Source organism: Vulpes lagopus, chromosome 5 (assembly GCF_018345385.1).
Source record: "Vulpes lagopus strain Blue_001 chromosome 5, ASM1834538v1, whole genome shotgun sequence".
NCBI lineage: Eukaryota > Metazoa > Chordata > Mammalia > Carnivora > Canidae > Vulpes > Vulpes lagopus.
This window is the reverse complement of record NC_054828.1, coordinates 74,964,725-74,979,245: the sequence shown is the minus strand read 5'-3', so window position 1 is coordinate 74,979,245 and position 14,521 is coordinate 74,964,725. Positions and strand designations below refer to the sequence as shown.

The 14,521-nt window shown below is 46.7% G+C and overlaps 4 protein-coding genes across 12 annotated transcripts in view; 2 read left to right on the top strand and 2 right to left on the bottom strand.

The window, feature by feature from the left end:
• Window positions 1-14,521, top strand: part of LOC121491083 (histone H3-like) — a 29,786-nt gene that overhangs the window by 12,384 nt on the left and 2,881 nt on the right. For 4 of the 9 annotated variants that reach the window (XR_005987837.1, XR_005987836.1, XR_005987835.1 and 1 more), the window contains one exon: window positions 500-585. The exons of 1 other annotated variant lie outside the window; for it this stretch is intronic. The gene's annotated coding sequence lies outside the window, so the exon portion shown is untranslated. Of the gene's footprint in view, window positions 1-499; window positions 617-2,345; window positions 2,484-9,903; window positions 9,936-10,052; window positions 10,088-14,521 lie in introns of those variants that run through there. 4 more of the 9 variants (XR_005987846.1, XR_005987842.1, XR_005987840.1 and 1 more) reach the window with 4 other exon arrangements.
• Window positions 3,696-4,667, bottom strand: LOC121491077 (histone H3-like). The gene has a single exon (XM_041755489.1). The coding sequence runs from the start codon at window positions 4,230-4,232 to the stop codon at window positions 3,708-3,710; it is 525 nt and encodes a 174-aa protein (XP_041611423.1). The 5' UTR covers window positions 4,233-4,667; the 3' UTR covers window positions 3,696-3,707.
• LOC121491086 (histone H2A type 2-A) lies at window positions 5,070-5,613 on the bottom strand. Its single transcript, XM_041755502.1, has one exon. The coding sequence runs from the start codon at window positions 5,574-5,576 to the stop codon at window positions 5,184-5,186; it is 393 nt and encodes a 130-aa protein (XP_041611436.1). The 5' UTR covers window positions 5,577-5,613; the 3' UTR covers window positions 5,070-5,183.
• LOC121491081 (histone H2B type 2-E-like) lies at window positions 5,634-6,452 on the top strand. Its single transcript, XM_041755497.1, has one exon. It carries the CDS (start codon window positions 5,935-5,937, stop codon window positions 6,313-6,315), a length of 381 nt encoding a protein of 126 aa, XP_041611431.1. The 5' UTR covers window positions 5,634-5,934; the 3' UTR covers window positions 6,316-6,452.

The window sequence follows — 14,521 nt, the reverse complement described above, 5'->3', positions numbered from 1 at the left end:
CTTCCCACTGAGCAGGGAGCTGGAGGTGGGGCCCAATCCCAGGACCTGGGAATCATGACCTGAACCAAAGGCAGATGCTTAACCAACTGAGCCACCCAGGCACCCCAATAAATAAATTCTAAAAACAAAACAAAACAAAAAACCCAATGCCAGTTCCATGGCAGACTTCTAGATACCGGGTTGGCCAAGATGAGACTTGGTTATTTTCCTTCAAATTTTATGAGGGGACTTTTGAAGAGAACATGAATTACTTTCTGCCTGACTTCCTTTTCTTTATGACTGGTCTGAAAGTGAGAAAATTACTTAAGTACCTAAAACAATTAGATTTTGATACTGGAAAAAAAAAAGATTTTGATTCTGACATTAAAAAATTTTAGTACTCATTCACCCTAGTTTCTCAAACCAACAAAGACATTCCAGAAATTCCCTATTAGGCCTAGGAAGTTTGAATTTCACAGAATAGTGGCAGGAGTGTCAATTTTGTCTTACTACCAAACAGGTGTCAAAGGGTGTCACCTAAATGCCTGTGGTAGTTTGCGAAGCCCTTGAAGACACAGCAGAATTCCTCGCAGTCCTCCCCAAACCTGCTCACAGTCAGAATCAGATTCTGTTGCCCTAGCCCTGTGGGCAAATCTCCAAGATGGCTGCTGAAAGGTAAGGCAGCATTGTCCAGCCAAGACCTAATCTCTGCTGGGTGAGAAAGATTGGGCTAATAGCCCCCCACTTCCTCAGAAAGTGAGTTTGTACTGCCTGTGGCTTCCTGGCCCTATGTGAGGGCAGGGGGTTCAGCTAGGTGAACTCTTCCATTGTCAAGACCCAGACTTCCATTATGTAGGAGAGCTGAAAGACAGATCAGTGATGCAGACAAGGCCCTTCCTTTGAAGGGCTCACTTTTGACATGAAACCAGTTAAGACCAACCAGAGAGGACCTCCACTGTCCAACACCAGTGGGGGCCAGGCCCTAATTCCCCAATCCTCTTCCTCTTCTGCTTTCATTCACTGTTTTCCATTCATACCCTGCTATCTTTGAGTTTAGCGAGTGAGCAGTCCACTGTTGTGGGAGGAACAGAAATGGGTAGAAATGTGAGGAGAGGAGTGAAGGCAGATCAAAGCTATTCCCACTAAGCTAAGAACCCCTGAACTGCCTTAGCCATGGCAGATATACACAGGCTGTCCGCAAATCTAAGGGTCAGTGGCGGGTCTTTGGTATTTTAGGTTGGTTGGTATCTTGCTTTGAATCTGATTTTGTATCAGTTCAAGGCATATGATCCTGGGGAGGCAGGGCCCTGACATGGAAATCTGCATGCTTGGGTGTCTGCTCAGACACTAATGGCTCTGACACTCAACTTCAAGCTGCACCTTTGAAAACAAATTTCAGTGGATGAGATGCCGGTGCAAAGGGGTCTAATTCACTGCTGTTTCTGCTTGTAACTAAGTCACAGACGATCCCATCGTGTACTGTTGGTTTGAACAGAGACCTGGGAAAAAAAAAAAAAAAAATGAACAGAGACCTGGGCAGAGACCCTGGAGCCTGTATTGAACTCCTAGGGCTGCCCTAACGAAATACCACACAGACTGGGTGGCTTAAACAACAGAAATTTATTTACTCACAGTTCTAGAGGCCAGAAGTCCAAGATCTTTGTCATCAGGTTGGTTTCTTTTGAGGCCTCAACTTGAAGATGGCTGCCTTCTCACTGTATCCTCCTCTCTTATGGTCATCCCTCTGTGTTGGCTGTCCTGATCTCTTTTTTTTCCTTAAAGATTTAGAGAGAGAGAGAGAGAGAGAATAAATGAATGTGACAGTGGGGGTACAGGTGTGGGAGGGCAGACAGAATTTTAAGCAGACTCCCCAGCTGAGCACAGAATCTCATTACCCTTGCTCATGGTCTGAGTCAAAATTAAGAGTCCGATGACTAACCGAGACACCCAGGTACCCCCTCTTCTTAAAAAAGACTACTCATATTGGATTAGGGCACATCCTGATGACATTTTAACTTAAATGCATCTTTAAAAGCCCTACCTAATGACCTTTAAATACAGTCACATTCTGAGGTACTAGGAGTTAGAGCTTCAACATAAGAATTTGGGTGAGGGGCAGAGGACACAAAATTTCATTTATCACAGGGCCTATAATGAAAATCTCGGAGTCTGGGACTGAAAACTAGGGAACCCCCCGTCAGGAATAGCTACAGTGCATCTGCTCTCTCCTCCTCCACCCGCCCACTTGCAAAGGCAGAATGTTTTCAAAAGTATTTCTGCCTATTTCTATTCCCCTCAGTGAATTTTCACCAATCTCTATAATGGTTTTATCGGTGAACAAAAACACAAACTCTGTTCTCTTCCAGGTGCAAATAAATGGTGTTTAAGGATAAGAAGAGGTGTCATTCATACAACTGCTAGGAGTCTTGTGTAGTGCCAGCTTTCCAAGGTCCTATTCTACTATTCTAGTTAAACCGACTCATTTCAAAGTACCAAGATGCCTTCAGACTTCAATTTTCATCTGGTGAACAAATTGCCCCTCTGGGATAAATTCAAGTCTCTGCCCCCAGATGCTGGGGCTGACAAACGTTAAGAAAGGAAGGGGAAGTGCAGGGCATGTTGTGCCTTTCATTGGTTCCAGCCACCCAAGAGCTTGAACTACTGGTCGCCTGGCACTGGGTAATTCCTCAAACACCTGCTACACAAATCTTCATGTGTCTGCATCCAGGGTTGTTCTGAACAAGTCTCCTCCCGTGGAGGTGAGCAGGAAAGGATACTCAACGAGAGCTCCCCGGGGGCAGTGCCTTGGCGAAGCGGGCTTTTGCATCCTGGTCCACCTTCCCACTGCTGCTGCTCTAACGAAGCCCACAGGACTCCCCGAACGGAATGCTGGGCCACAGAAGCCGGACCCTCTGTCCCCGGAGTTGGCCCATTCCGGCCTGGAGCTGCCCATGCTGCCTTCCCTAAGGTCCGCTGGCATTAGGAAGGCGGGCGGGTGTGTGTGTGTGTGGGGGGGGGCCGCGCAAGACCGGGGAGAGGGAGTGTGCACGGGCGGCTGTAAGGCCTCTGGCAAAGTCCCTCAGGCGCACGAGGGACCCCGGACACACTGGGTGGAGTAAGGAGGGCGGGGAGAGCGGCACCCGCTAAACACCCCGCTGCCCGGGGAAGCCAGGGAAGGCATTACAGATACCCGACGCGCAAGCAAAGCTGGGGGAATCCCGAACTTGTCGCGACAGAGAATCAGGCGAGCCCGACTCTCCCTCCCCCCACCGCCCAGATCTCCTCTCGGAGTCCCTTCCGGCGGGGGCGCGGGGTGCGCGCGGTACGCGCGGGCGCCTAGTCCCGAGCGTCCCCGATCGATTTCTCGCCGCCCCGGCCCGCTCGCGAGCCCGCAAGCCCTTCATCTCCTGCGCTGACGGCTTACACCCCCGAGCCCCGGCGGGGAACTTCCAAGACGCCCCGGAAAAAGGCCCCGAGAGCAGGGCGAGTTGCGCGCGCACACGCGGCCGCCTGGCAGGGGATCCTGGCCGCCGACGCGGCGCCCGGGGTCCCACCCGCGCCGTCTCCGCGCTACCTGTCGGGAGTCCTCCGGCTCCACCGCCCCACCCTCCCGGGGCAGGAGGCGCCCCCGGGGAGGAGGCTAAGTGACACAGCTACTTCCGAGTGCCGTCGTGGGTGGCTCTGAAAAGAGCCTTTGGATAGGATGGAACCTCGAGCCGAGCGCTCACTCAAGCCCGCTCCCCGCGGATGCGGCGCGCCAGCTGGATGTCCTTGGGCATGATGGTGACGCGCTTGGCGTGGATGGCGCAGAGGTTGGTGTCCTCGAAGAGCCCCACCAGGTAGGCCTCGCTCGCCTCCTGCAGCGCCATGACGGCCGAGCTCTGGAAGCGCAGATCCGTCTTGAAGTCCTGCGCGATCTCGCGCACCAGCCGCTGGAAAGGCAGCTTCCGGATCAGCAGCTCGGTGGACTTCTGGTAGCGCCGGATCTCGCGCAGGGCCACCGTGCCCGGCCGGTAGCGGTGCGGCTTCTTGACGCCGCCCGTGGCCGGCGCGCTCTTGCGGGCCGCCTTGGTGGCCAGCTGCTTGCGCGGGGCCTTGCCGCCGGTCGACTTGCGGGCGGTCTGTTTCGTACGAGCCATGGCGAAGCGGCGGGGAGAGTAACGGGGCCCCGGCCCGCCGCAGCGGTCTTTATAGGCACCGTCTCTCTCCGATTGGGCGGGGCAATAATTGAAAGTCCCGCGCTGGCTGTCCATTGGCCGCTACGTCACCCTCCCCGGCGCCACCGATTGGCCTGGGCGGATCCTCCTAGCCCCGCCCACCCGCCTCGCTCTCTACTCTCCAGGTTGCCAACGGTCTTCCCTAGCTTGTTTTTCCTTTCTTTTCCGCGGGCGGGGGGGGTCATCTTTGATCGCCGCCGTGTCCGAATGTTCCTCCTCAGCCCTTCGCCCCCTTTAGAACACGGTACCCCCCCTTCCTTCACACGCGGTCTCCCCAACTCAGCCTCAATCTTGCCTTTGCGTCCCGTCCCCCCCCCCCCCCAAAACGCCCGGTCACCTTCTAGGAACCCCGTCGGTGGTCGGGCGGATCTTTTTTCCCGCCTGCCGGTGCTCTTCGGGTCCGAAAGTTGCCCCACCCCACCGCCTGCCGAGCGCAAGGCCCGCCTCGAGGAACCTACGTGGGGACTAGTACCCAGCGTTACCGGAGTAAGCCGGCTCAGTTAAGCCGAGGACCAGGCCCGCCACACTCACTCCCGGAAACTGCCCGCTGCGCTGCCGGCCCGGAGCGCACGTGCGTGTGGGGGCGGGGGGCGCGGGCCTCGGGAACTGGGGAGCTGCGCGCGAGGCCAGAGTCGGGGACCGCCTCTCAGTTCTTAGGACGGAGTCGACCGTGGCTGCGCCCTGGGGGTCCGGGCCCCCCCAGCTACGCCACCAAGTCCGAAGGTCCGCGACCCACCAGACCAGGTCAAGATAGCCGAGCGCCCAAGGCTCGGGGTCGAGGAACGGTTGAGGGACAACCCCTCTTCCCCCCTCCACGCCTTAGGCCTCCGCACGCTACTGGCAAGAGGTGGAGCGGAGCAGGACCGCCTACTGTACGCTGTATACAACTCCTTTTATTTGACAGAGTGGGTGGCTCTTAAAAGAGCCTTTTGATTTCACAGGTGTCCCCTTCGAGACCAGGGCTGGCTGGGCTTCCGGACGCCGGCCTCACTTGCCCTTCGCCTTGTGGTGGCTCTCCGTCTTCTTAGGAAGCAACACGGCCTGGATGTTGGGCAGGACGCCGCCCTGGGCGATGGTGACTTTGCCCAGCAGCTTGTTGAGCTCCTCGTCGTTGCGGATGGCCAGCTGCAAGTGGCGGGGGATGATACGCGTCTTCTTGTTGTCGCGGGCCGCGTTGCCCGCCAGCTCCAGGATCTCGGCCGTCAGGTACTCCAGCACGGCCGCCATGTAGACGGGAGCGCCGGCCCCCACCCGCTCGGCGTAGTTGCCTTTGCGCAGCAAGCGATGCACCCGGCCCACTGGGAACTGCAGGCCAGCGCGGGACGAGCGCGACTTGGCCTTGGCGCGGGCCTTGCCTCCTTGCTTGCCACGACCAGACATGACAGCGACGCTCGCTGCAAACACCTCCCGCTCGACGACTGAGAAAGTCGCCGCAGAGCCCGCCACTTCACCCTTTTATAGGCAGAACCGGGATTGTCTGCGGAGCACTGCGATTGGCTAAAGCAGAGCTTTGTCCGTTCGACCAATAGGGTGGCTCAGCCAGCATCCGTTCATTTACATAATCTCGTCCCCCTCGCTGGAGCGCCGCTGAAAACTCGCGAATCACGACGCGGCGTAAGCAGACCCTTAATTTGCCTACGGCCTCTTTAAGTACCGAGGCGCTTCCGGTAGCCTGGGCCTGACGGTGGTGGCGGCGTCCCTTCTCCCGTGTGCCCGCCGTTTGCTTGTGCTTCCCGCCATGCCCGAGCCGGCGAAATCCGCTCCCGCGCCCAAGAAGGGCTCCAAGAAAGCGGTCACCAAAGTCCAGAAGAAGGACGGCAAGAAGCGCAAGCGCAGCCGCAAGGAGAGCTACTCCATCTACGTGTACAAGGTGCTGAAGCAGGTGCACCCCGACACCGGCATCTCGTCCAAGGCCATGGGCATCATGAACTCGTTCGTCAACGACATCTTCGAGCGCATCGCCGGCGAGGCCTCCCGCCTGGCGCATTACAACAAGCGCTCCACCATCACCTCCCGGGAGATCCAGACGGCCGTGCGCCTGCTGCTGCCCGGCGAGCTGGCCAAGCACGCCGTGTCCGAGGGCACCAAGGCCGTCACCAAGTACACCAGCTCCAAGTGAGTCCCTGCCGGGACGCGGCGCCCGCCGGGGTCGCCGGCCGCCTGACTCCAAAGGCTCTTTTCAGAGCCACCCACGTTCTCGCCGAAAGGAGCTGTTCACGTACTTTGTGAAGGTGTTCTTTCTTTGGCTTTCGGGTTTCTCTAACAGTACGTTAAATATATGCTTGTTAACTTCAATTATCTGTCTCCTTTTCAGTTCGGCGGCGGAATAGTTTAAGTTATGGGTGAAAAACTTAATGGGGTGTAGGTTATTTTGTGGTTGTCCAAGATGACTGTTTCTGAAACTGGCTTTGGCTATGCTGCGAACATGTACACTATTGCCAAACTGAGAAAGGCGGTGTTGATTAACTTTTGCAAGATAAAGGTTTCGGGATAAAATCAGCACTCGTATGGCATCCCAGTGATAAAATGGTGGTGGTTCTTAAATCTTGCACCAATGTGTATCCGAGGTGTATGCAAAAAAGTGATAACTTTGCATTTGGTTCCAACAAATCGAGTACATTTCCTCGATTAACCGGCACCTGCCTGCATATCATCTGTATGAAAATCCTTCCTTTAGGAAAATCTAGGCTGATTTTGGGGGTTTAATCCTTAATGCCTTCTCTCTGCCTCTGTTAACCAAATCCCACAAAATCTCTTTAATATGTGTTAAGTGATTTCTTCCATTAATTGCTACTCAGAAAAATGTATCCGATTTAAAGGCTATTTTCACATTGGGAACAATATATGGGTAATTTCTGAAGCAGGAAAGGGTGTGAAATGCTAGAGGAGCAGAAAGCCCCATATGGCTGGGAAAGTGAAAAGGAGGTTCATTGGCTTAACCTTTCTTGCTTTTTGGGGAACCCTTGGATTGTTTTAGGCAGGGATGTGCATAATATGACTTCATTAACCTTGAACATTACTCTGATTGCTTAGTGGATCATAGATCCTGAAGTCTGATCTCCATATCGGCAGCCTTAGCATTACCTGAGAATTTATTAAGTGAAAATTTCACTGAAGGTTAGGATGCCTTCAGTTCAGAGCACCCTGGGGTCAGCAGAGAGCCTGCTCCCTCTCCCTCTGCTGCTCCCCCTGCTTGTGCTCTCAAATACTTTTTTTAAAAAGTGAAAATTTCAGTCCTCAGTAATGTGATCTGCTGGGTGATTCTGATGAATGCTGAAATGTGAGAGCCACTAAGAAGTCTAGACATTTTAGATTTGAATACAGCGATAATAATGGTGATTGTTAGATATGTTGAATTAGGATTATATTTTGCAGGTAAAATTAACAGGTTTTGCTGAGGAATAAGATTAAAAGCAAAACCCATAATTTTTGTTTGAAAAACTGGTGCTGTGATCTTTGTTTTTGTTTTTTAAGATTTGTTTATTAGAGAGTTGGGGGCGGGAGGAAAATAGTAAGGGAGAGAATCTCAAGCACACTGCTGAGCCGGGAGCCTGAGGCAGGGCTGATCCCAAGACTCAGATTCTGAGCTGAAATACAGTCAGCCACTTAAAGTACTGAGCCACCAAGGTGCCCTTGAACAATTGGTGCTGTTAGGATGTAGTACTGGGAGGAGGTATGGGGTTGGGGCGTTGAAGAGTGATCCAGAATTCTGTTTTAAATTTGAAAAGCTTTTTGATATTCAGGTGGACATATGGAGTTGGCAATTTGAGAGCTGGCATGTAGAGCTCAGTGAAAAGAACACACACACAGCAGTGGGGAGATGAAGGCTTACCCTTAAAGTAACAATTTATGTTTCCTTCAAGTATTCAAGACTTTATTTCTTCTTATGTGTTTGTCATGAGGTACAGCTGATAGTCCTATAATATATATTATTGACTGTAGCATTTACTTTTCTCCTTCTGTTTTTCTAATAGTATCCTGATTTTCATTAAGGAATCCACTTATAATCCCTTATGTGTCTCTCAAACTTGTCCATTGTAATCACCTGGAGAACTTTAAAAAATACTCATACTTGGATGCCACCTCCAGAAATTCTGATTTAAGCGTTTTGGGGAGCAGTCTGCACTTTTGAAAAAGCCCTACAGGTAATTCTGATGGACAGGCAAATTTGAGAACCACTGTCACATGTGCTTCCCAGAAAACGGATCTTACAGGGTTGTCCTGATTGATTTAAATGTAATCCCAAACCCCTTTGCGCATTGATTAGTTCAGGAATCTGGACCAATCTAATTAGCATACACATTTTAGAAATTGAAGTAACTAAGTAAGAAAATATAGAGTGCTTTTATCTTTTGGGAAAGAAGTTTCTTTGCTTTGAAGAGCCAGGAAAGATGGTGTTCTCTGGGTGTGAAGCCAAAGAATAATTACAGAGGAAGGTACATGTTAGGGGAGAATCAGAAAACTGAACCACTGATGGGAGTCATCCAACCGCAAAGCTCTGCTGAACTGCCAGACATCCAGTTAAGGCCATTTGTCTGACATACTTTTATTTAAACTAGTTTGATTCTTCAATATTTGAGAAACAATAATTTCCCAACATAAAAGATAGACCTTTTGTCCTGAAAGATCTCAGAGGCCAAATAAGGTAGATAAAAAAATAGAGGTACTCCAAGTGGACATTTGGACTGTCTTCAAGTGTTAAAATCAATATTTCACCAGGACCAGAGATTAATATTACTATCAAGAAGGAATGTCTGGGGATTTAAGGAAATCTGAGATTTCGTTTAAAAATTTAAACGGGGTGCCTGGGTGGCTCAGTTGGTTAGGCATCTGCTTTCAGCTGGGGCCATGATCCTGGGATCCTGGGATAGAGCCCCACATAGGGCTCCCTGCTCAGAGGAGAGCCTACTCCTCCATCTCCCTTTGCTTGCTGCTCCCCCTGCTTGTGCTGTGTCAAATCTTTTTAAAAATTAAAAAAAAAAAAACTAATTCTATTGCTAAAATTTTAGTATTTGTATATGTTTCTTAGGCTGCCATAACAAAGTACCAGAAACTGAGTGGCTTAAGACAACAGAGATTTATTATGCCATACTTCCAGAGGCTAGAAATCTGAAGTCAGTGTGTTGCCAGGGCCCTGTCCCTCTGAAGGCTCTCAAGGAGAATCCTTATTTTTCAGCTTCTGGTAGCTCCAGCCATTTTTTGGCATGTGACAGCATGACTCTGACTTCTGGCTCAGTTTTCTTCCTGTGTGTTTCTACATTGTCATAAAGACACTAGTCACATGGGATTAGGGCCCACCCTAATGACCTCATTTTAAATTGATTAGAGGCATTTCTCATTTTATTATGCTTTGGAGATATTGCATTTTTTTTTATAATTGAAGGCTTGCAGCAGCACTAACTGGAACGAGTCCATTGGCACCATTTTTCTAATACCATTTGCTCACTTAGTGTCTCGGTCACATTTCGGTCAGTCTCACAATATTTCAAACTTTTCATTATTATACAAAGTTTGTTATGGTGATGTGTGATCAGTGATTACAGCTTGCTGAAAACTCAGATGATTGTTAGCAATAAAATGTTTTGTAAGTAAGGTATACATATTTGGGTTTTTTGACATAATGCTATTGCACACTTAATAAAATATAAACATAACTTTTATATGCACTGGGTAACCAAAAATTTCATTTGACTTGATTTACTTGCAGTGGTCTGGAACCTAACCCACAGGATCTCAGAGGTATGTCTGTACATCTCTGCAAAGGCCCTATTTCCAAATAAGGCTACATTCTAAGTCACTTGGGAGTGAGATTTCAACATATCTTTTTATTTATTTTCTTTTTAAAATTTTTTAAAGACTTTATTTATTCATGAGAGAAGAGAGACAGGAAGAGACACAGGCAGAAGGAGAAGCAGGCTCTGTGCAGGGAGCCCGATGTGGGACTCGATCCCAGGACCCCAGGAGCACACCCTGGGCTGAAGGCAGGCACTAAGCTGCTGAGCTACCCAGGCGTCCCTAACATATCTTTAGAGGACAAAATTCAACCTGTAACAGTAGTCAACAGCTGTGATATGCTGAATATGGCCTCCAAATATGTCCACATCTAAATCCCTAGAATCTGGGAACATTACCTTATATGGCAAAGAGGACTTTACTAATATAGTTTTGAAATAGGAAGATTATCCTCAATTATTTGGATGAGCCCCAAATGTAATCATCAGGGCCCTTATCAGAGTAAAACAGAAAGATCAAGAGAGGAAAAAGGTGATGAAAGAAGAGAGAGCTTTGAAGATGATATGATGCTTTGAAGAGAAAAGAAGGGACTGTGAACAGAGAAAGGCCCTCTAGAAACTGGAAAATGCAAATGGATTCTCCCCCTTGAGCCTCTGGAGAACAGTCTTGGTTTCCACTTGGTGAAACTGATTTTACACTTCTGATCTTCAGAACTGGAAGAGAATACATGTGTTTTAAGCCACAAAGTTTGTTAAGAGTTGACCCTTGAACAACACATTTGAACTGCACAAGTTCCCTTGTACACTTTTTTTTTTTTTTTTTTTATAAATACAGCACAGGACTCTAAGCGTTATTTCTTAACAAAAAATATGTATGATGTAAGTATGATTTTCTTAACATTTTCTTTAGCCTACTTTATTGTATGAAAATAGTATATAATACATATAGCATAAAAACTATGTGTTAATGATTGATATTATCAGAAAGGCTTCCTTCCAGTCAATAGTAGGCTATTAGTAGTTTGGAATCAAAATTCATATGCAAATTTTAGACTGCTCAGGTGTCAGTGCCCCCAATCCATTGTTGTTCAATGGTCAACTGTAATTTGTTACAACTGCAAAGACTTTCCAATTAGGCCATAGGAAACTAACAGGTATATATAGGATATTTTTTGATAATTGGAGAAATTTGAGTATGGATTGCATATACTTAATATTAAGTCAGTATTAAATTTGTTGAGTGTAATAATGGTATGTAATTATATAGGAGAATGTCTTTAAGGGAGATGTGCTAAAATGTTTAGGGAAAAGTGTCATGATGTTTGTAACTTAAATTGTTCAGAAAATGTGTAAGTGCATGAAAAGTCATAAGGCAATTGCAGCAAATAGTAACAACTGGTTAATCTAGATGAAGATATGGTTGAAGATTTTTTTTTTCAACTTTTTTGCAGGTTTGAACTTCCCCTCCTTGAGAAATTTTTTTTAATTGTAATTAAAGACTACTACAGAGTAGTGTCTTTACTATTAGTAAAGAAGTAAAAGTGTCTAGCTTCTATCGACATCATCCATTTTATTTTTGCAATAAATAAAATCTGTTAACTGATGCAATTTCAACATGAACATATAAGATTTCTCACCTCATTAAAGGGCTTCTTTTTGAGAGTAATCGTCCATATATTACCTAGAACTCTGAATGTTATCTCTTGCTCATCATACTTGCTCTACTCATTAAAGATAATAGTGACTTACGTGATTGCACTAGTCCAAGGATACTCAAATCACATTGGCTTTGACATTTGGTTATTCTGTCTTTTAAAATCTAAGGTTAAAACTGAAGTTGGATAGGGGATTTTAGTCAAGGGGATTTTAGTCAAATACTGCAACTAAAGTTAAGTCATTTTCAGGGAGAAAATGTATCTTGACATGTTACAGTGATTCAAAGTGTTTTCAGAAAGAGATGGTAGATCATCTACAAAAGAGCAAGAATCAGACTTTCTTTTTTTTTTTTTTTTTTTTTTAAAGATTTTATTTATTTATTCTTGAGAGATAGAAGGAGAGACAGAGCCAGAGGGAGAAGCAGGCTCCATGCACCGGGAGCCCGACGTGGGATTCGATCCCGGGTCTCCAGAATCGCGCCCTGGGCCAAAGGCAGGCGCCAAACCACTGCGCCACCCAGGGATCCCATAAGCTATTTTTTTTTTTAATTTTTATTTATTTATGATAGTCACAGAGAGATAGAGAGAGAGGCAGAGACACAGGCAGAGGGAGAAGCAGGCTCCATGCACCGGGAGCCCGATGTGGGATTCGATCCCAGGTCTCCAGGATCGCGCCCTGGGCCAAAGGCAGGCGCCAAACCGCTGCGCCACCCAGGGATCCCAAGAATCAGACTTTCTGCACCAAACTCCTTTCTCTTTCCTGAACTCCAGATTATCATATTTCATACTTGTTTGGGAATTTGTTCTTTCCTATCTGATTCCTACTTGATTTTTGCACTCAGATAGCAACCAGGAATCTCACAATTCTGTCCAAAACAGTACTCTTGGATTTCTCCCTCCAAATCTATTCATCACTCATGTCAGTAAATAGCAGCTCTAAGTGCTCTGTCCAAAAACCTGCATTAATCCTCTATTCTGTCATAACCTACATTTAGTTAATCAGTTTCAGTTAAAATATCTTCACAACTTCCCAGATCTCCACTGAAACCATCTATCTCTCACCTGCTACTGTTCCCTGCTTCTACTCTTGCTCTCCTATAGTCTATTTTTTAACATAGCATCCTGGGGGAGCTTTAATAAAAACAAGTCAAATAATGTCATTACTCTGATCAAACCCTCCAAGGGCACTCCAACTCATTTAGAATAAAACACAAAATCTTTGCAATGGCCTATGAGACCTCTCCATGGCCTGTATGATCTGAACCTCAACTAACTCCCTGATCTTTTATCCCTGCAGATATTTCCTTTGCTCACTAGTATGTGCTTCGGTCATACTAGTATTGCTTATTCCTTGAACTCACCAAACTTGTGCCTGCCTCAGGGTCTTTGTAAACAATACCAGTTCTTAGAATACTCTCTTCCAAACAGGCTATGGCTCACCATCTTATTCAGGCCTCTGTTCAAATATTAACTGATCAGACCTATTATGCATGCTGTATTCTATATGTTATACATCATAGCACATATCATTCCCTGAATATTATACTATTACACACTTCTTTCATTTGCTTGTTTTCAGCCTCCACCAACTAAAATGTAGCTTTATGTGGATAGGCACTTTTTCTTCTGTTTACTACTGCATCCCCAGCATGTTTTACTTATCTCAGGGTGCAAAATGTTTTTCCCCCCTCTCCTTTATTGCAGGAAATGGTGTGTACACTCACAGTGGAGCCTGAACAGATGTCCGTTTTGCTTTTGCACCTGTGAGTGTAAATTCTGGTGGTAAAGGGAACTATTATTGATGGGTAATATAGTTATACTGAGTTCCCTCCACCTTTAAGAATTAGCTATTTTTGGCTTTCCTACCCATATTCAGAGAATCCTCAGAACCAAATGGTGACTAATGAAGGTAGAAAGGCAAAGTCCTATGCTATATTTGGTGCCCTGAATTAATGAGGAAATAAAACTAGTTTTGGATATATTATAAACAATTCTGGGAAAGGAAATTTTCGGAAAAAGCAAGCATCTGGGTGGTAACTGAAAACTGCAAACAGGTTCTTACCAAGTAACATGGCAGCTACGTAGTCAGGGTCAGTGCTTATCAAACATGAATCACCTGGAGTGCTCCAGAGGCAGTTCATCCTTGCCTGAATGTGCATGATTTGGGTTTGGTGGAAATAATGCGGTTTTAGGGAAAAACTGATTCGGGATCAAATGGCCTTTTAACTATTCTAAGGACTGCTTTTAAACATCTAGTCTCAAAAATGGAAAAGGCCCTTTTTTCTCTAATATTTAGTGCCTCTATTTTCAGAGGGAGAGAAAGAATTGTTTCAGGCAAGTGACAAAACATCTTTAAGACAACTAAGTTTTAACAATGTTTCAGGACATTTTAGGATTAGCAGCCCAAGTTCTGGAAATCCCGGAGTATTTTATATACTCTTTCCTCCCTCCTTATCCAGGTTATAAAATAGCAGAACTACAACTATGAACAATTGTGTAGCGTCTCAACACCTGAGAAAGTTTACCATGGAAAAGTGGTTTTTGTATTATCTTATTCTGATAGTTTAAGTCTCCAATTTGAGCAATACGGATTCAGTGCAGCTGAGAGGAATTTCGAATTAAGGACAGGAGCATTGATAAACTACAAATTACTGCAATGACAATCAACGCAGATACACAATAAAAGTTTACTTCTAGGTGGGGAGCGTGGTTTCAAAAGTATTGTTTTGCATTTTTACAAAAACATGAATCTTCCAGAGCAAGAAAAATGGCAGTAACAGGCACGTACGTAATTGCTTTAAACACTCCTTACCACTGATTTCCACAACCTGGAGACTTAGGTTGAATGCCACGTCGTGTTAACCGCTCACTACTAGAGCTCTTTTTGAAAATACACGTACTCTGAGCTCTCCACAATGGTAAAGAATCAAGTTCCACC